Below are 22,396 nucleotides of genomic sequence, written 5' to 3'. Positions count from 1 at the left end.
AAGGTTTACCCCATATCCTTAGACTATGACCCCTGGTTCTGGACTCCCCCACCATCGGGAACATCCTTCCTGCATCTACCCTGTCAAGTCCTGTTAGAATTTTATAGGTTTCTATGAGATCCCCCTCACTCTTCTGAACTCCAGCGAATATAATCCTAACCGACTCAATCTCTCCTCATACGTCAGACCCGCCATCCCAGGAATCAGTCTGGTGACCCTTCGCTGCACTCTATAGCAAGAACATCCTTCCTCAGATAAGGAGACCAAAACTGCACACACTATTCCAGGTGTGGCCTCACCAAGGCCCTGTATAATTGCAGCAAGACATCCCTGCTGCTGTACTCGAATTGTCTCACTATGAAGGCCAACATACCATTTGCCTTTTTTACTGCCTGTTGCACCTGCATGCTTACCTTCTCCTGGTTCCCATATCTCTGCCAAGTTAGTCTGACCCCTCCCCAATAGCAAAAGCAAATCACCCTGCAAAGCTATTGTCCTGGCACTGTTCAGTTGCAACCTGTCCAGCCTGTACAGGTCCCATCTCCCCCAGGACCAGTCCCAATGTCCCAGGAATGTAAAGCCCTCCCTCCTGTAACGCATTAATCTGTTCTATCCTCTTATTTCTATACTCACTAACGTGTTCTACTGGGAGTGATCCAGAGATTACTACCTTTGAGGTCTTGCTTGCTAGTTTCTTTCTTTGCTCCCTAAACTCTGCCTGCAGGACTATATCCCTCTTTCTACCTATATTGTTAGGTTGGACGTTGGGAGGCTGGTCAAGAGAGCACAGAAATAGTTAAGCCTGGAGATGACAGGCATGTGTGAGTGTGTCAACAGCAGAATGATGCGCAGGCAAACGCACGTAATATTATGCCGGTGGAAGTAGGTGGCCTTTAAGATGGACAGGATATGGGATCAGAAGCTCAGCTGAGACAGTGACTGGGAGGGACGATGGAATCAATGGTAAATTTACAGAGTTTGTGCTGGGCACTGAAGATGATGACTTTAGTCTTCCCAAAGTTTAACAGAAGGAAACTGTAGCTCATTCCAACTGGATGTTGGACAAGAAGTTTGACTACACAGAGGAAGTGGAGAGGTAGATCTGAGTGTTGTCAGCATGCATGTCAAAACTAACTGCATGTCTTAAGGTCATGTTGCCAAGGGAAGTATGCAGATGTTGAACAGGAGGCACCCAAGGATAGGTCCTTGAGGGTTGAAAGAGAAGCCATTGCTGGAGATGCTCTGTTTGTAATTGGATAGGCACAAATTGAACTAAATGAGGGCAGTCCCAGTAAGCTGGATAATGGAGGAAGGGCGTTGCAGGAAGATAGTGTAGTTGACTGTGAAAGGCTGCAGAGAGGTCCAGGTGATGCTGAAGAAAAATAAACCACAGTTACAGATACAGATAATCTCTTGAGTGGGGTTTGAACTCTCAATCTTTTGAGTCAGAGATGAGAATGCTACCACTAAATCAAGGCTAACACTTAAATGTTTAAAGTGAGGTTAGATTTTTTGAATTCCCACACGTGGTGAGTTACTTCATGTGGCGTGAATGCACATCAGATATTCGCTGGCCTGCATCTGTAAATGAAAAGCTAAATATTGACAGATTCGTGTATTCTCTCACTTTCTCCCACAAAAAGAACTCCTTTCAGGAAGCAGCCAACCAAGATTACCAATGCAACAAAAACAAGAAATGCTGGATTCACTCAGCAGGTCTGGCAGCATCTGTGGAAAGAGAAGCAGAGTTAACGTTTCGGGTCAGTGACCCTTCTTCGGAACTGACAAATATTAGAAAAGTCACAGATTATAAACAAGTGAGGTGGGGGTTGGGCAAGAGATAACAAAGGAGAAGGTGCAGATTGGACCAGGCCACATAGCTGACCAAAAGGTCACGGAGAACAGGCAAACAATATGTTAATGGTGTGTTGAAAGACAAAGCATTAGTACAGATTAGGTGTGAATATACTGAATATTGAACAGCAGCAAGTGCAAACCTGAAGAAAAACAACCTGAAAAAAACAGTGGGTAAGCAAACTGAACAAACTAAGATGAAATGAAATAAATGCAAAAAAAGATTGTAAAAAATGTAAAAAGGAATGTAAAAGAAAAAGGAAGAAAAAATAACTAAAAATGACTAAAAATGAAAGTAAAGTGGGGGGCTGTCATGCTCTGAAATTATTGAACTCAATGTTCAGTCCGGCAGGCTGTAGTGTGCCTAATCGGTAGATGAGATGCTGTTCCTCGAGCTTGCGTTGATGTTCACTGGACATCACTGGACACTGCTGAGTGAATCCAGCATTTCTTGTTTTTGTTTCAGATTTCCAGCATCCGCAGTATTTTGCTTTTATTTTAAGATTACCAATGTATTGGCTGTGCTAAAATGTTAATATAATAGAAATATTTTATGGTTTGATGCAAATAGGAGCCTTGCTACAGTTCTAGTTCACTATATAATCAAACATAATGAATATAATGTAAGATTATTCCAAAAATGTGGAGTACTTTTAACCTAACCCACTCAATGGGAAACTGATGGGATGGGATCAGCTACCCATTTTATACTTCGCATGTTTCTACCTTCTACTGACATCATTAACTAAGTTGCAAGCTTGGTATACAAGAACACAAGAAACCAAGAAACAGGAGTAAGAGTAGACCACATTGCCCATCGAGCCTGCTCCACCATTCAAAATGATCAGGGCTGATCTTAGGATTCAACTCGACTCTCCCATCCACTCGCCATAGCCCTTGATTCCCTGAGGGACACCCAGAAGTCTGTCTATCCCAGCATTAAATGTATTTGATGATGGAGCATCCACAACCCTTTCGGGTAGAGAATTCCAAAGATTCACAACCCTCTGAGTAAAGTAATTCCTCTTCATCTCACTCTCAAATGATCGCCCCTTTATCCTGAGACTGTGCCCCTGTATTTTAGATTCCCCGACCAGTGGAAGTAATCTCTCAGTGTCTACCCTATCCAGCCCCTTAAGAATCTTATGTGTCTTAATGAGATCACCACTCATTCTTCTAAACTCCAGAGAATACAGGCCCAATTTACTTAGTCTCTCATCATATTACAACCTCCTCATTCCAAGGACCAATCTATTGAACCTTCACTGCACAGCCTCCAGTGCAAGTATATCCTTTCTTAAATATGGAGACCAAAACTGCACACAGTATTCCAGATGTGGCTCACCAAAACCCTGTACAATTGTAGAAATACCTCCTTATTCCTGTACTTCAATCCCCTTGCAATAAAGGCCAACATGACATTTGCCTTCCTAATTGCATGTTGTACCTGCATGTTAACTTTCTGTGTTCCTTGTACAAGTGCACCCAAATCTCTTTGAACATTGACACTTAAGAGTTCCTCACCTTTTACAAAATACTCTGCTTTTTTATTCTTACAACCAAAATGCATAACTTCACACTTCCCCACGTTATGCTCCATCTGCCATCCTGGTGTGCACTCACTTAACCTGTCTCTCTCTTTGCAGCCTCTCTGTGTCCTCCTCACAGCTTACCTTTCCATCAGCAAACTTAGATACATTACTCTCTGTCTCTTCATCTAAGTCATTAATATAGATTGTAAATAGCTGAGGCCCCAGCACTGATCCTTGCAGCACTCCACTACTCCCACTATTTACTGCCTGCCAACTTGAAAATGCCCCATTTATGCCCACTCATTGCTACCTGTCTGTTAATCAATCATCTGTCCATGCTAATATATTACCTCCATGAGCCCTTATCTTGCCTATTAACCTTTTGTGTGGCACCTTATTGAATGCCTTTGGAAATCCAGGTATACTACATCTACTGGTTCCCCTTTATCTACCCTACTAGTTACATCCTAAAAAAACTCTAATAAATTTGTCAAAAAGGATTTTCCTTTCGTAAAACCATATTGACTTGGTCTAATCATACTGTGCTTTTCTAAGTGTAATGTTAAGACTTCATTAATCATAGATTCTAGCATTTTCCCAGTGACTGATAGGCTAACTGGCCTGTAGTTCCCTGTTTTCTCTCTCCCTCATTTCTTGAAAAGCGGTGTAACATTTGCCAACGTCCAATCTGATGGGACTGTTTCAAAATCTAAGGAATTTTGGAAAATCATAGCAAGCACATCCACTATCTCTGCAGTTATCTCTTTCAGAACCCTAGGGTGTAGGCCATCAGGTCCTGGAGATTTGTCAGGTTCTAGTCCCTTAAGTGTCTCCAATACTTTTTCTCTGCTGATATGAATTTCTTTAATTTCTTCACTCTTTTTAGCCCCTAGGTTACTGCCTATTTCTGGTATGGAACTTGGGTCTTCTACTGTGAAAGCAGACACAAAATATTTGTTCAATGCCTTTGCCTCATTTTCTCATTCCCCAAGATAATTTCTCCTGTCTCTGCTGCTCAGGGACCAATGTTTACTTTAGCTACACTTTTCCTTCTGATAGACCTCTAAAAGCTCTTAAAATCTGTTTTTATATTATTGGCTGGTTTACTCTCATTTTCTATTTTTTCCTTTTTCAACAACTTTTTGGTGGTCCTTTGCTGGTTTCTAAAACACTCCCAACCCTCAAACTGGTTACTCTTTTTTGCAACATTGTAAGCCTTTTCTTTTAATCTAATACTATCCTTAACTTCCTGAGTGAGCCATGGATGGGTCTTTCTTGCTGAATTTTTGGGCTGAAATTTAGGAGTGTGTCGCAAATCGCAGCAGCGTGCTGTGGTCTCGGCAGACTTCAGCCGCTGATGTGCCGTAGCTGTGCCCTCGCGCTATTTTGCACGGGGGCTCATTTAAATGGAGGGGGCAGAGTGGCCGCCCCGATGATGTAGAGGGGGTGACCGTTCCATCCCCGGTAATGGTGTCTGCCACCACCACGCAGGTGCCTGAGCCATTTATAAAGGGCTTCAAGCCCTTCAGGTTCAATCAAACTTTTAAAGGTGCCAGTGCCGAGAAATGACAAATAAAATTTCAGAGATACTTCCAATCCCCTTTCCAACCACCACCCCCATCACTGAGTTATCAATTAATAAAATATCTCACCCCACCCCCGAAAACCAATTTGTAAAATTATAAACTTTCAACCCCTAACTTCAACACCTTTGACTCTCAAACTGTTCCCACCATCCCCACACCCAATCGGAGCGGTTTTCTCCCATCTCCCCCGCCCTGAAATTTTCATTCCTCCACCCCCCCTCCCCACCAGTGTCACACGTCGGAACTCTGAATGGAGTTCCAAAGGCGTGGGAGTTCCGACTGACAGTTGGAATATTAGCATGGGACAACTGACGGGTCAAGGTGAGTTATTTTGCATTTATTTTAATTCATTTTAACATTTAAATGAAAGCCCCTCTGCCGAGTGGTGGGGGGTCTGCACTGAGGCTGGTAAAATGCGCCAGGGCCTGCTCGCCGTTGGAGGTTGTGGCGGGTGTCTCCCGGAAGAACTTTCCGGGCCCCCTGCCACAAACCCCGACAGCGGAGGGGTCATCAAATTCAGCCCTCTGTTTTTCAAAGGAATGTATTCTTGTTGAACATTTTGAATTGTTTCTTTAAAGGTTTCCCACGATTCATTTACTGCCATACCTTTTAGCCTATCCAATTTTCCTTAGTCAATTCTCTCCTCATGCATACATAATTGGCTTTGTTTAAGTTTAAGATTCTTGATTGGAGCATGTCACTTTCAAACTTAACATCGAATTCAATGGTAGTATGATCACTGCTTCCAAGTAGATGACTATGACATTGCTAATTAACTCTGCTTCTTTACACAATACTAGATCTAAGATAGCTTTATCCCTAGTTGGCTCCACAATGTATTGCTGCAAGAAACTGTCCCAAAACCATTCTACAAACTCAACATCTAGACCACTCCTGCCAATTTCATTGTCCCAGTCTATCTGAAGGTTGAAGTCCCCAATATGATTACATTGCCTTTGTTACAAGCTCCAATAATTTGTTCTTTAATGCTGTGTCCAATGGTATAACTACTTTTAGGGGGCCTATAAACTACTCCCACCAGTGTTTTCTGATTCTTGCTATTCCTTACTTCCACCCATACTTCATGATCTACTGAGGTCACATCCTTTCTCACTAATGCAGTCATGTCATCCTTTACCATCAGTGCTCGCCCTCCTCCTTTGCTGTTCTGTCTGTCATTCCAAATATTTTGTACCCTGGAATATTTATTTCCCAACTTTGGTCACCATGTAACCATGGGCTGAATTTACCAGCTGCTCAACACCACGGGTCGTGGCACGGGGGCCAATAAAATTCTGCGGGGAGAGGCTTGCCTCAAGCTGCGACGTCGAGAAGGACGCGCAGCATATTCCCGATGGCGAGGGGACCTCGGTGCGGCTCCCCCGCTGTCTGGCAGAGGGCCCTTCATCTAATTATGCAAATTAACATTAAGTAGATGCAAATACACTTACCTACAGGCGGCGGCCATCCCTCGCTGATTTTACGGTCGCCATTCGTGCTTCGCATGCCTACGAAACTCCTTATGGAGTTCCGAGGCAAAAGCCTGGTGGGGAGGGGGGAGGAATAAAATTTTCAGGGCGGGAGGGGTGGAGGAGAGGGGAAAAGATTGTTTATTGGATGGTGGGATGGGGTTGAAGGTTAAAAGTTAGAAGGTTGGGGAATAAAGTTCGGGCAGGGAAAAAGGCATGTTTTGGTTATTTTGGGGAATTGAAATGACCATTGGCGGGGTTGGAGAAGGGCCTCCATATCATTTTTACCTGTTTAATAAAAATGCCGATTGCTTTGCCTTTAAAAATTAAAACTTCATCAAAGGGCTTAATGCCGGATGCCATTGCCAGGGATGCGGCGGCCACCCCCTCTATGTCATCAGGGCTGGCCGCTCCACTCCCTCTATTTAAATGAGCCCCCACGCATAATATCGCGGGGGCTTCTCGGCGGCACTTCTGTGTTGGAAGGACGCCAAGTTGAAAGCGTGCTGCTGCAATCAAGTTCAGCTTCATGTCTCTGTAATGATGATTAGATCTAAATCATGGACCTCTATTTGTGCCACTAGTTCATCTACCTGTTGCAGATTCTTCACGCATTCAGATATAGAACCCTTAATTTCATTTTTTGCTTCTATTCCCTTCAATGACCTTATTTGCTGATATACAATTTCTGTTAAACTCTCTGTCCCCTCCTGTCCCATTCTGCTTGTCTTTACCCACAATGCTATACTGTTCCGATACCTTGGATTTTCTCTTTGGATTTCTCAATCTCACCTCTCCCGAATCCTCCCCGACTCTGTTAGTTCACAACCTCTAGTCTTATCTGCAGGCTCACTCTTGAGCTTGTATGCATTGTTCCTTCCTGCCACACCTTGATTATCATTATCCTTATTGCTATCTTGCTCTCTCGCCTTCACTTTAAGTTATCATACCTTCCCTCACTTGATCCCTCGCCCCCACTATTTAGTTTAAAGCCCTCTCTGATGCTCTAGTTATACGACTCACCAGAACACTATCCCAGCACAGTTCAGGTGTGGACCATCCCAACAGCACAGCTCCCACTTTCCCCAGTACTGGTGCCAGGGCCCCTTGAATTGAAACTCATTTACGAACATACAAATTAGGAGCAGAAGTAGGCCATTCGGCCCCTCTAGTCTGCTCCGCCATTGTCTGTGTCTCGAATTCCACACTCCCATCTACTCCCTTTGATTCTCTTGCCTAAGAATCTATCTACTTCCGCCTTAAAAATATTCAATGACCCCGCCTCCACCACCTTCTGAGGCAGAGTTCCAAAGTTGCACAACCCTCTGAGAGAAAACATTTCTCCTCATCTCTGTCCTAAAAGGGTGACCTCTAATTTTAAAACAGTGCCCCCTAGTTCTGTATTCACTCACAAGAGGAAACAGCCTTTTCACATCCACCTTGTCAAGACCGTTCATGATCTTAAACTTCAATCAAGTCTCCCCTCACTCTTCTCAACTCCAGTGAAAACAAGCCCAGTCTGTCCAACCTTTCCGCATAAGACAACCCCGTCATTTCAGTCATTCTCCATTTAAGTAGTACTCTGCTTTTTTATTCTTCCTGCCAAAGTGAATTACTTCACATTTCCCCACATTATACTCCATCTGCCAGATTTTTGCCTACTCACTCAACCTATTTATATCGGTCTGCAACCTCCTTATGTCCTCTTCACAACATACTTTCCTACCTATCTTTGTGTCATCTGCAAATTCCGCTACCATGCCATCACTTCCCTCATCTAAGCCATTGATATAAATTGTAAAAAGTTGAGGCCCCAGCGCACACCCTGCAGGACTCTACTTATCACATCCTGGCAATCAGAAAGGGACCCATTTATGCATACTCTCTGTTTTCTGCCAGCTAGCCAATCTTATATCCATGCTAATATGTTACCGCCCACACCATGAGCTCCTACTTTGTGCAATAACCTTTTATGTGGCACACTGTCAAATGCCTTTTGGAAATTCAAGTGCAGTACGCCAACGGGCTCCCCTTTATCCACAGCACATGTTACTCCTTCAAAGAACTCCAATAGGTTGGTTAAACATGATTTCCCTTTCACAAAACCATGCTGACTATTCCCGATTACCTTGAGTTTTTCTAAGTTCCCAGCTATAGTCTCCTTAATGATCGATTCTAACACCTTCCCCACAACAGACATCAAGCTAACTGGCCTGTAGTTGCCTGTTTTCTGCCTCCTCCCGTTCTTGACTAGAGGGGTTATATTTGCTATTTTCCAGTCTGGTGGAACCTTTCCAGAATCTAATGAATTTTGAAAAATTAACACCAACGCATCTACTACCTCATTAGCCAACTCTTTTAAGACCCTGGGATGAAGCCCGTCAGGACCCGGGGATCTGTCAGCCCGCAGCTCCATCTGTTTACTCAGTACCACTTCCCTGGTGATTGTAATTTCACCAAGTTCCTCACTTCCTTCCACCTCCTTATTTACAGCTATTACTGGAATGTTTTTTGTATCCTCTATAGTGAAGACAGAAGCAAAATATTTTTTCATTTCATCCGCCATTTCATTATAATTGACTAAAAACTTCCTATTCTCACTCTCTAGAGGACCAACACTCAATTTACTTACTCTTTTACTTTTTAAATACCCATATGTGGCGCAGTGGTTAGCACCGCAGCCTCACAGCTCCAGCGACCCGGGTTCGATTCTGGATACTGCCTGTGCAAAGTTTGCAAGTTCTCCCTGTGTCTGCGTGGTCCGGGTGCTCTGGTTTCCTCCCACATCCAAAAGACTTGCAGGTGATAGGGAAATTGGCCGTTGTAAATTACCCCTAGTATAGGTAGGTGATAGGGAATATGGGATGACTGTAGGGTTAGTATATAATGGGTGGTTGTTGGTTGGCACAGATTTGGTGGGCCGAAGGGCCTGTTTCTGTGCTGTATCAATAAATAAATAGAAACTCTTGCTATCTGTTTTTACATTTCTCGCTAGCTTCCTCTCGTACTCTAATTTCTTTCTCCTGATTAACCTTTTAATCATTCTCTGCCTTTCTTTATATTCTGACCAATCATCTGCCCTGCCAATCACCTTTGCGCAATTATATACTTTTTCCTTAAGTTTGATGCTTTCCTTTACTCCTCCCCTTAGAATATTTCTTTATCGTAGGCATATACGTATCCTGAGTATTCTGAAATATCCCCTTAAATGTCTGCCACTTCCTCTTTATTGATCTATCTCCTAGCCTAGTAACCCAGTTCACTTCAGGTAGCACATATTTCATACCCACATCGTTGCCCTTATTTAAGTTTAAAATACTAGTCTTAGACCCACTCTTCTCTTTTTCAAACTGGATGTAAAATTCAATCATATTGTGGTTGCTGTTACCTAGAGGTGCCTTTACTCTGAGGTCATTAATTAATCCTGTCACGTTACATAATACCAAGTCTTAATATAACCTGCTCTCTGGTTGTTTCCAGAGCGTGCTGCTCTAACAAACAATCCCAAAAGCATTCTTTGAACTCCTCACCCAGGCTGCTATTGCCAATTTGATTTTCCAGTTTATATGTAGATTAAAATCACCCATGATTATTGCTGTCCCTTTATCACAAGTACCCAACATTTCTTCTTGTATACTTTGTCCCACTATTAGGGAGTCTGTAGACGACTCCCACTTGTGACTTCTTTCCCCTACTATTCATCATCTCCACCCAAACCGATTCTACATCCTGATCTCCTGAACCAAGGTTATCTCTAACTATTTCACCAAAGCCATCCTTGACTAACAGTGCTACCCCTCCACATTTACCTAGCTTCCTCGTCTTCTTGGAACGTCATATACCCCTCAGTATTCAGGACCCCATCCTGCAGCCATGTCTCTGTAATGGCTATCAGATCATACATGGTTATGAATGCTACATGTATTCAGATACAGAGACTTTAGTTTTATTATAGATTATAGAGAGATACAGCACTGAAACAGGCCCTTTGGCCCACCGAGTCTGTGCCAACCAACAACCACCCATTTATACTAACCCTACATTAATCCCATATTCGCTACCACATTCCCACCATTCTCGTAACACCTACCTACACTAGGGCAATTGACAATGGCCAATTTACCTGTCAACCTGCAAGTCTTTGGCTGTGGGAGGAAACCGGAGCACCCGACAGAAACCCACGCGGTCACAGGGAGAACTTGCAAACTCCACACAGGCAGTACCTAGAACCGAACCCGGGTCACTGGAGCTGTGAGGCTGCAGTGCTAACCACTGCGCCACTGTGCCGCCCAAATAGAGATTCCCATACCGGGAGTCAAACCCAGGCCGCTTGGGTGAAAACCAGGAATCCTAACCGCTAGACCATATTGTCTTTTTGTTATCTTTGTGACATCTACTCTTGACTGTTGATGTGTTATTCATTTTTTTTTCTCTGTCCCTTCCTGCCATTCTCTGACCTTCATTTCCCATATTACTATTCTGCTCTCCTGCCTTGACTCTACCCCTTAGTTTATTACATCTACCCAGGCTGGATTCCTCACACCGCTTGCTTAGTTTAAAGCCCTTTCTACTTCCCTAGTTATACGGTTTGCTAGAAGACTGGTCCCAGCACAGTTCAGGTGCAGACCGTTCCAACAGTATAGCCCTCACTTTCGCCAGTACTGGTGCCAGTGCCCCAGAACCGAAACCCACTTCTCCCACACCAGCCTTTGAGCCACGTATTCATTTCACTAATTTTATGTGCCCTCTGCCAATTACCACGTGGCCCTTGGTAATCCAGAGATTATTATCCTTGAGGTGCTGCTCTTGAATGTGATGCCTAGCTCCTCATACTGTCTAAGCAGAACCTCTTTCCTAGTCCTACCTATGTCGTTGGTACCTACACGGATCATGACAACTGGATCTTCCCGCTCCCACTCCAAGTTCCTGTTCAGCCCTGAGCAGATGTCCCAAACCCTGGCACCAGGTAGGCAACACAGCCTTCTGGACTCATGCTCTCGGCTGCACAGAACAGTGTCAATCTCCCTCACTATATTATCCCCTACTTCCACTACATTCCTTTTTGCTCCCCCCACTTGAATGGCTTCCTGTACCACAGTGCCACGGCCAGTCTGCTCATCCATCTTGCAGACCTCGCTTTCATCCAAACAGGTTGAGAGCATCTCAAACCTGTTTGACATTGCAAAGTCTGAGGCTTCTCCACTAGTGTCTGCTCGGTCCCTTTACCTGACTCACTCACAGTCACCTCCTCTTGTCCCTCACTGCTGACCAAAACAGATGACCCTGTTCTAAGAGGAGTAACCATCTTCTGGAACAAAATGTCCAGGTGTTTCTCCCCCTCCCTTATGTTGCACAGTGTTTGCAGTTCAACTTCCAGATCAATAATCCTGATGCGGAATTGCTCTAGCTGTTTACACTTTCTGCACACGTGTTTGTCCTGGATCGCCTTGGCATCCAAAAGCTCCCACATAACACAGCAGTAATATAACACCTGTCCTGCCATTATTACTTATGCTATTAATTAATTTACTTTAATTACTTTCTTAAATACTTTCTTAATTAACTCTCTCACTGTTTCCCAAACTACTAAGCTTAACTAATATTAGTAAATAAAGCCTTATAATTCATAAAATAGAGTTTTGAAAGATAAATGATAAAAATTCAACAACCAATCACCTACCCTGGAGTCAAGGGAAGTCTCACCAGCTGCTGGAGGCTAAATAAAAGGTAGGAAAAAGAACCCCTCTTTCCCCCTCTGCACTAAATTCCCACATGCACCAAATTTCCAGCTTCATTCTGGCAATGTCTCACTCAGGCAAATGCCTCCTCTCACACACCAAACCTTGAGCCATGCATTGAACTGTCTAATCTTATTTACCTTGCGCCAATTTGCTCGTGGCTCAGGTAATAACCCAAAGATTATTACCTTTGAGGTTCTGCTTTTTAATTTAGCCCCTAGCTGTTCATACTCCCTATGCAGAACCTCTTTGTTCCTCCTATCTAAGTCATTTATACCCATGTGGACCATGACAACTGAATCCTCTCCCTCCCATTGCAAGTTCCTCTCCAATCCCGAGCAGATGTCCTGAACCCTAGCACCGGGCAGGCAACAAAGCCTTCTGGAGTCTCACTCATGGCTGCAGAGAACAATGTCTATCCCCCTGACTATACTATCCTGTACTACCACTACATTCCTATTTACTCCCCCCGCTTGAATAGCTTCCTACTATGGTGCCATGGCAGTTAGCTCATCCACTCTGTAGCCTTTGTTTTCATCCATATCAGCTGAAAGAACCTCAAACCAGTTGGACAATTGCAAGGGCTGAGGCTCCTCCACTTCTGTCTTGTCGATCCCCTTACCTGCCTCACTCTCAGTCACATCCTCCTGTCCCTGACCATTGACCAAATCAGATGACCCTATCCTATGGGGTGTGACTGCCTTCTGGAACAAAGTGTGCAGGTAACTTTCCCCCTTCCTGATTCATCACAATGTTTGCAGCTCGGCCTCCAGCTCACTGACTCTGAGCCGAAGCTGCAGACACTTACTGCAGACGTTGTTGCCGTGAATCACACTGGTATCCACGAGTTCCCACACACTGCAGCTACAACACATCACCTGCCTTGCCATCCTGATTGTGTTTTAATTAACTATTAATTTAATGACTTAATTAATAGGAAATATTCACCAGCCAATCTATTAAGTTTTACTACTTTTAGTAAATAAAACCCTACTATTACTAAAGTTTCAAAAGATAAACGAGAAAAAACTCACCAACCAATCAATTACCTGTTTTTCTGTGACATCACGTTTTGAATTTTCTCAGAATGGTGTCGCTCCGCTCTGTTGGAGTGGACTGGCCTGGACTGGCTCGGATAGCTCTTTTAAACTGCTCTCTCATCCCACTCTCGCTCTCTCCTTCCTGCCACCTCTCTTTTAAACCATTTGCTGATCCCACTCTCTCACTCTTTTTCCTTCCCGCCACCACTCTTTTAAACTGCTCGCTGGTCCCGCTCTCACCTGGTGAAATCCAGGGTGCATGGATATCTCTGATTTAATACAAGCCCAGCCTAAGGTGTCAGCTGCTAAGGCATTCTCAATATCAGTTCATTAAATAATATCATTACATAGAATGAAATAGACTTAAAGCACAGGTACAGGCCATTCAGACCAACTGATCCATGCCATTGTTTATGCTCTATGTGAGCCTCCTTTCACTTTACTTCATCTAACCCTATTAGCATAAACATCTATTCCTTTCTCCCATGTGCATTTATCCAGCTTCTGCTTAAATATATCTCTTTTTAATTTATTCATTCATGGGATGTGGACATCGCTGGCAAGGTCAGTAGTTATTGTCCATTCCAAATTGCACTTGAGAAGGTGGTAGTGAAGGAATCATGCCTGAGGACTCAAAGGGTTAAAGGGCTCATCTTCCTTTGTAAAGGGCACCAACCACATGATAACCATAACTCCTAAAGAAAGGGTGCTCACTGCATGATAACTGCTTGATGAGATTTTTTTTTTTCCTGAAAGCCCGACAATGATCTGATCTATTCTAGATACATGTTGAAACTGCAGTCAGCTGAGTCTTGACCAATTGATCAAGAGTGCTTGCAGCTAATCAAGATAGAGCAACCAATCGTGCAACTGGGAAAGAATAGTCTAATTCCTGGGAGCTCAGATTAGGTTTTTAAATTCATTTAGGTTCGCTGGAACGAATCTCATTGGCTATCAGAGCAAGGTGAACATGATTGTCCCCTTAACTGGGGCAGAGACATCTCACCAGCTCTATCGTCTCCTACTACTTGGAGATTTAAGGTAAATGCTACTTTTATAATTGATGAGTATCCTGTTTAACTTGTTCTAAGTATATTCTACTGTAACAATATTTAGAATTAAAATTTGGATTCTCTACTGGAAATAAGATTATGTTTTGTACCTTTTCACTGCAATTAACAGTCTCACCAGTTGTAAGCTGCATGTTGGTTTTTTAATAAATCTTTATATAGTTTAGAATTTATATTGTCTCACATAGTCTTCTGTATCACTAACTCGTGAACCACTTTTCTGTACACTCTTAGGTGTAGAGGTACATTATTGAGGAGGGACCCCTGGACCATCACAATATCCAGGACATTATAATCTGACTGGAACTTGCAAAAATAGCTATGTGGAGGACAATAATAATCTTGGTTTGTTCCTTTCCTTTAGGAGAGTTAGACCAGACCTTTAGACCCAATCATAAGTAAAAACAGAAAGTGCTGGAAACACTCAGCATCTGTGGAGAGAGAAGCAGAGTTAATGTTTCAGGCCTGTGACTTTTCATCAGAACACATCTGTTTTTACTTTAGACCCAGTCAAGTGTCTTTCAGAATAAAAACAGAAAGTGCTGGAAATGCTCAGCAGGTATCTAGTTCTAGTATCTAGTTCTAGGTCCTAGTTATGCCTGTCTTGTTGTGGGGTATTTGAACATTCCTTGTTCCAGTCCTACTCAGGCCCTCTCCCCCAACTCTTTTTCCGGTACATTGATGATGTATCGGTGCCGTTTCCTGCTCTCGCCCGGAACTGGAAAACTTCATCAACTTTGCTTCCAATTTCCACCCTTCTCTCAACTTTACACAGTCTATCTCCAACACTTCCCTTCCCTTCCTCAACTTCTCTGTCTCCATCTCCAGGGATGGAGTGTCCACTAATATTCATCATGAGCCCAGAGACTCCCACAGCTACCTCGAATACACTTTCTCATACCTTGCTTCATGTAAGGACTCCATTCCATTCTCCCAGTTTCTTTGTCTCTGACCCATCTGCTCTGATGATGCAACCTTTCACACCAGCACTTCCGATATGTCTTCCTTTTTCCTCAACAGAGGATTCCGCACCTCTCCCCCCCCGCCCCCCCACTACGGTTGACAGGGCCCTCAACTGTGTCTAACCCATTTCCCGCACTTCTGCCCTCACCCCTTTCTCTCTCTCCCTCCCAGAACTGCGACAGGGTTCTCCTTGCCCTCACTTTCCACCCCACCAGCTGACACATCCAAAGAATCATCCTCTGCAATTTCCGCCACCTCCAATGTCACCACCAAACGCATCTTCCCCTTCCCTGTCAGCATTCCGAAGGGATCATTCCTCCGCGATACCCTGGTCCACTCCTCCATTACCCCGCACCTCATCCCCATCCCCCGGCATCTTCCCATGCAATCACAGGAGGTGTAATACCTGCCCTTTTACCTCCTCTCTCATCACTATCCAAGGTGCCAAACACTCCGTTCAGGTGAAGCAGCGATTTACTTGTACTTTTATCAATTTAGTATACTGTATTCGCTGCTCACAACGCGGTCTCCTCTACATTGGGGAGACCAAACGCAGACTGGGTGACCGCTTTGCAGACACCTCTTTTCAGTCCGAAAACATTACCCTGAGCTTCCAGCCGCTTGCCATTTCAACACACCTCCCTGCTCTCATGCTCATGTGTCTGTCCTGGGCTTGCTGCAGTGTTCCAGTGAACATCAATGCAAGCTCAAGGAACAGCACTTCATCTTCCAATTAGGTACGCTACAGTCTACCAGACTGAACATTGAGTTCAATAATTTCAGAGCATGACAGGCCCTTTTTATTTTAATTTTATTTTATTTCGTTTCATCATTTTTTTATCATATGCCTGCCTTCTGGTTTTTCATGTTTGTGCTTTTGGCTAGGGCTGTTCATTATTGTGCCATCAACACTCTCTCTGCACTAATGCTTTGTTTTTCACTACACCATTATCACACTCTCTTTACCTTTGTCCCAAGACCTCTGGCCTTCTGTCCTATCACACACTTTCCCTTTTTTTTTTCTTCTCCCCCACCTCTGCTTTACTTACTTAAAACCTATTGCATTTCTAACCTTTGCCAGTTCTGATGAAAGGTCCTAACCTGAAACGTTAACTCTGCTTCTCTCTCTCCATAGATGCTGCCAGACCTGCTGAGTATTTCTAGCACTTTCTGTTGTTATTTCAGATTTCCAGCATCCACAGTATTTTGCTTTTATTTAAGTGTCTTCAGGAGTTGACTACCTTAACTTAAGGTGAGAGTGAACATCTGACAAGTACAGCTGATCCAGGATAGCCCCAAAGGGGCAAGGATTATAATCTACCACACCAGCTTCTTAAACCGCTGCAGTCCATCCTAGCAGGTTTGATACAACTGAGTGGCTCTCAGAGGGCAGTTAAGAGTGAATCACGTTCCTGTGGGTCTGGGGTCACATATAGGTCAGACCAAGTAAGGACAGCAGGTTTCCTTCCCGAAAGGATACTTGTGAGCCAGTTGAGTTTTTATAACAATCTAGTAGTTACATGATGACCATTACCAAAACAAGCTTTTTATTCCAGATTTGCATAATTAACTGAATTTAAATTCCCCAGCTGCCATGGTGGGACTTGAACTCATGTCTCTGGAGTATAAGTCCAGCCCTCTGGATTACTAGAACAGTAACAAAACCACTACACTACCACACCCGTACCATACAGTAGAAACATATCCTTGCCAGTGGCGCTCACATCTTATGAATGAATTTTAAAAATATCAACTCCTCCCGATGATAGTAAGTTCCACTTTCAAACTGTTCTCTGGGTAAAGATGTTTTTCCTGAATTCCCTATTGGATTTAACACAATGAGAAATTAATTAGTAAAGTTCAGGGGAATAATGTTACAAGGTATGAAATACATATTATTAATGCCATAATGTAAACTGTGGTAATTTCTTTTCATAGGTATCAGAGGTCCACAGGGGTTACCCGGACCAAGAGGCCCACCAGGAGCAAAAGGTGTTACAAACATAGGGCCCCCAGGTATGTGTGGATCACCCGGACCACCAGGAATATCAGGAGTATCCTATGTGGGACAGCCAGGCATACCAGGAAAACCAGGAGAAAAGGGTGAAGGAGGACTTTATGGACCAACTGGTGACATAGGACCTCAAGGGCAACAAGGATTACAAGGGCCTCCAGGACTTCACGGTACTCCTGGAGTCAGTGCAATACGTGTAGATGGTGAGCCAGGTTCCCAAGGACCACCAGGTTCTCCAGGAACAAAAGGTGAACGTGCAAAAATTGGAGAACCAGGAACTCCAGGTCTGGATGGGGAAAAAGGTGATGTTGAAATTGGCCTTCCTGGATTCAAAGGAGAAAAAGGTTATCCAGGGTCACAAGGTGATCCAGGACCTCCTGGACAAGTAATTGCAGGTCCACCAGGAGTTCCTGGTATTTATGGCACATCAGGTGAGAAAGGTGAACTAGGAGAATCTGGTAGACCTGGAATTGCAGGTCTGCCCGGTGAAAGAGGATTACAAGGTCCACATGGTATATCAATTTCAATGCCAGGAGTAGATGGTAAACCAGGACTTGCAGGGCTTCCTGGGATCAAGGGTCCTCCAGGTCCAAAAGGTATGCCGGGTAAAGTTGGCCCACCAGCTGTTGGAAAACTAGGTTTGCCAGGCCTTAAAGGTGAGCCTGGTCCCAGAGGCATTTATGGCTATGTTGGTGAGAAAGGAGATCCAGGGATAGATGGAGGATTTGGTGCTGCAGGACCCAAAGGAATACCAGGACCAATAGGACTAGCAGGTATGCCAGGGTTTCCAGGTGAAGATGGCAATCCAGGATCTAATGGAGAACCTGGCTCAATAGGGCTGCAAGGAATTGCTGGATTACAAGGTGACGAAGGACCAACAGGTGCTCCAGGAAAATCAGGAATTCCAGGAGAAGAAGGTATCCCAGGGCCACAAGGAAAACACGGACCACCTGGTCCACAAGGTGATGAAGGACCCATAGGTAGACCTGGTGAAGTTGGTATACAAGGTGCTCGTGGTTTTCGAGGACCATTGGGGATTCGAGGCGATCATGGAGTGTTTGGAATTGCTGGAAAAATTGGCGAACAAGGCCCAGATGGGTCTCGAGGTCCTCCGGGACAAAAAGGCATCAGGGGAGATCCAGGAAAACAAGGCCCACCAGGCCGTCCCAATACTTTCTTATTTGGAACCCTGTCGAGAGGAGCTATTGAAATATCTGATGATGCAGAACTACAGGGATCATCAGGCCTTCCAGGCATCCCTGGTCCACCAGGCCCATCTGGTCTCCCAGGTCCTCCAGGTCCACCAGGGGAAACTGTTATGCAGTCAAGCAGATACATTACCTACACTAAATTACAACAAATATCAGGAATGTCAAATACTGGTCAAGGTTTTAAAGCCATTCTCTCTACACCATATTCGATATCAGGATTGCCAATAGTTTTTGATAAAATAGTGTACAATCAAGCCAATGTCTATGATCCAGAAACTGGAATTTTTACATGTCAAATACCAGGCATCTACTATTTCTCATATCATGTCCATGTCAAAGGCAGAAGTGTTCAAGTTGCATTGTATAAAAATAGTAAACCAGTTCTATACACATATGATGACTACAAGGAAAAAAAGATTGATCAAGCCTCAGGGAGTGCTATATTGCAGCTACGGGAAATAGATGAAATACATTTACAGTTGCCTTCAGAACAGTTTAATGGTTTATATTCGTCCAATCAAATGCAATCATCCTTCTCAGGATTTTTGCTTCACCGAACAAATTCATCGGACTAGGTAGAGTTGTGAGCTGATAATCCAGATGATTTTATTGCATGACAGTTTGAATGATAATAAAGAATTTTTGAGCAAGAAGTAAAATATACTCTTAAAAAAAAATACATGTGTGCTGGAAATGACAGAGTAATAAATCAAGAAAGTATCACTTAATGAGCAGCTTGTATATCTGACAACCTTATACTTTCTTGCAGGAGTTATCTGGTAAATGAATTCACTTTGAACAAAAACTGCTGTATTGCAGTGTGAATATGTGCTCATGTGCATGCAACTCAATACTTTAAAGATACTCATTCAAAAGCTATCAAATGCAAAATTTCTGTCACATGTGAAAGGAACATAAGAAATAGGAGCAGGAGTAGGCCATTCGGCCCCTCAAGCCTGCCCCGCCATTTAATAAGATCGTGGCTGATCTCATTGTGACCTTAACTCCACTTTCCTGCCTACCACCCTTCATAGCCCTTTATTCCCTTGTAGATCAAAAATATGTCTAAATCAGACTTGAATGTATTCAAGATCCATAAGAACATAAGAAATAGGAGCAGGCCATTCAGCCCCTCAAGCCTGCCCCGCCATTCAATAAGGTCATGGCTGATCAGTCCCAGGCCTCAACTCCTCTTTCTGGCCTGCTCCGCCTAACCCTCCGCTCCCCGAGATTTCAAAAATCTATCTACCTCCTCCTTAAATACATTTAGTGATCTAGCCTCCACAACTCTCTGAGGCAGAGGATTCCAGAGATTCACCACCCTCTGAGAAAAGAAATTCCTTCGCATCTCAGTTTTAAACGTGTTCCCCTTTATTCTGTAACTATGTCCCCTAGTTCGAGATTCCCCCACTAGTGGCAATGTCTTCTCAATATCTACCCTATCAAGCCCCCTTAAAATCTTATATGTTTCTATAAGATCACCTCTCATTCTTCTAAACTCCAATGAATCAAGGCCGAACCTGTTTAGCTGTTCTTGATAAGACAACCCCTTCATCCAAGGAATCAGCCTAGTGAACCTTTTCTGAACTACCTCCAAGGCTAGTATATCCTTCTTTAAATATGGGGACCAAAACTGTACACAGTACTCCAGGTGTGGCCTCACCAACACTCTGTACAGTTGTAACAAGACTTCCCTATTTTTAAACTCTAACCCCCTAGCAATAAAGGCTAAAATTCCATTTGCCTTCCTAATTACTTGCTGCACCTGCATGCTAACCTTTTGTGTTTCATGAACAAGATCACCCAGATTCCTCTGTACTGCAGTATTTTGTAGTCTTTCTCCATCAAAATAATAATCTGTCTTTTTATTCTTCATGCCAAAGTGGATTACCTCATACTTTCCCACATTGAACACCATCTGCCAAGTTTTTGCCCACTCACTTAACCTATCTACATCCCTTTGCAGATTCTTTGTGTCCTCATCACAACATGCCTTTCCACCTAATTTTGTATCGTCAGCAAATTTGGATACACTACACTCTGTCCCTTCCTCTAAGTCATTAATATAGATAGTAAAGAGTTGAGGCCCTAGGACCGTTCCTTGTGGCACCCCACTAGTTACGACTTTCCAACCAAAAAGACCCTTTGATCCCGAGTCTTTGCCTTCTGTGTGTTAGCCAGTCCTCAATCCATGCCAACACATTACCCCCAATATCCTGAGCTTTTATTTTGTGTAATAACCTTTTTTGTGGCACCTTACCAAACACCTTCTGAAAATCCAAATACACTACATCTACTGGTTCCCCTTTATCCACTCTGCTTGTTATATCCTCAAAGAACTCGAACAAATTTGTCAAACAGGAAATCATGAGGGCTCCTGTGCAAGTTAAATTTCATATTCGGAACCGTACAATCAAGTATACTACAAATGCTATAAAATATAAGTATACATCTTATTGCATTCTTGACAAATATACTGTATTCTCCAATATTACAAACATGGAAGAGGTTTTTAATATTTTCTGCATTCATTATGTGAAGTTGCTTTTGTCCAAATCCTATGAAGTGTCTCAACAATATACTTTAATGACAATCATGAAGATTGAATTTCTAGTTCTCTGACCTTTTGAAACTTAACATTACAACAACACAAATACACTTTCAGAGTGCCTGACAGCAGCTTTACTGCTAACTTCTGGCGATAGTAATACAATTGCCTCTTCAGTCATTTCCTAAACCAAGAGTTTTAAAATATAGTTACATTTAGAGTGTAACAATTACAATAATAGAAAATGAGACTTTGAGAGAGACAAATTAACAATTTTGCCACATTGACTGAGTCAGTCTTGGAGACTTGGTCTAGCTAAAAGTTCATCCAAACTGGTTCTGTAGGTGACACGATTAAATAAAAAATGGGTTTAATGGTCTGTATCTTTATAACAAGGGCACAGAATAAATGAATTATGGATTCATTTCTGAGTTTCTAAATAAGCAAGGGCCATCTGATGTTATATAGCTACACTGTAATAATTTATCTCACAATCTCCATTTCTCTACTGTGAATATTAACATAAATATATTATAAAATTCTCAGTTCAGGAAAGAATAATACTCATCAAAGTGACAAGAAGATTTGATTTTCCAGATTTGTACATTTTATTAGTAAATGCTGATTATGTCATTAGTTTCCATGAAATGTCACTTTCAAATTACATTTTTTCACTTTATTGCTATTGTGTTAACTCAAAATTTTAGCTTTCCACTACCACAATGCATTTATTACACATCCCACAAGTGCCAGGCAATGGCCTTAGAACATAGAACATTACAGCGCAGTACAGGCCCTTCGGGCCTCGATGTTGCGCCGACCTGTGAAACCATCTGACCTACACTATTCCATTTTCATCCATATGTCTATCCAATGACCACTTAAATGCCCTTAAAGTTGGCGAATCTACTACTGTTGCAGGCAGGGCGTTCCACAGCCCTACTACTCTCTGAGTAAAGAAACTACCTCTGACATCTGTCCTATATCTATCACCCCTCAACTTAAAGCTATGTCCCCTCGTGTTTGCCATCACCATCCGAGGAAAAAGACTCTCACTATCCACCCTATCTAACCCTCTGATTATCTTATATGTCTCTATTAAGTCACCTCTCCTCCTCCTTCTCTCCAACGAAAACAACCTCAAGTCCCTCAGCCTTTCCTCGTAAGACCTTCCCTCCATACCAGGCAACATCCTAGTAAATCTCCTCTGCACCCTTTCCAAAGCTTCCACATCCTTCCTATAATGCGATGACCAGAACTGCACGCAATACTCCAGGTGCGGCCGCACCAGAGTTTTGTACAGCTGCAGCATGACCTCGTGGCTCCGAAACTCGATCCCCCTACTAATAAAAGCTAACACACCATATTAAC

At 43.2% G+C, this 22,396-nt stretch overlaps 1 protein-coding gene across 1 annotated transcript in view; it reads left to right on the top strand.

Moving 5' to 3' along the window:
- The window catches only part of LOC137359958 (collagen alpha-2(VIII) chain-like), a 41,498-nt gene extending 22,446 nt beyond the window's left edge, over positions 1 to 19,052 (top strand). The window contains exon 2 of the mRNA XM_068025562.1: positions 17,191 to 19,052. Coding sequence (XP_067881663.1) covers positions 17,191 to 19,052 — 1,862 coding nt within the window. The remainder of the gene's footprint in view (positions 1 to 17,190) is intronic.
- Positions 19,053 to 22,396: the final 3,344 nt, after the last annotated feature.

Source organism: Heterodontus francisci, chromosome 3 (assembly GCF_036365525.1).
Source record: "Heterodontus francisci isolate sHetFra1 chromosome 3, sHetFra1.hap1, whole genome shotgun sequence".
NCBI lineage: Eukaryota > Metazoa > Chordata > Chondrichthyes > Heterodontiformes > Heterodontidae > Heterodontus > Heterodontus francisci.
The sequence above is the reverse complement of the archived record's forward strand: the minus strand, read 5'-3'. Positions and strand labels throughout refer to the sequence as shown.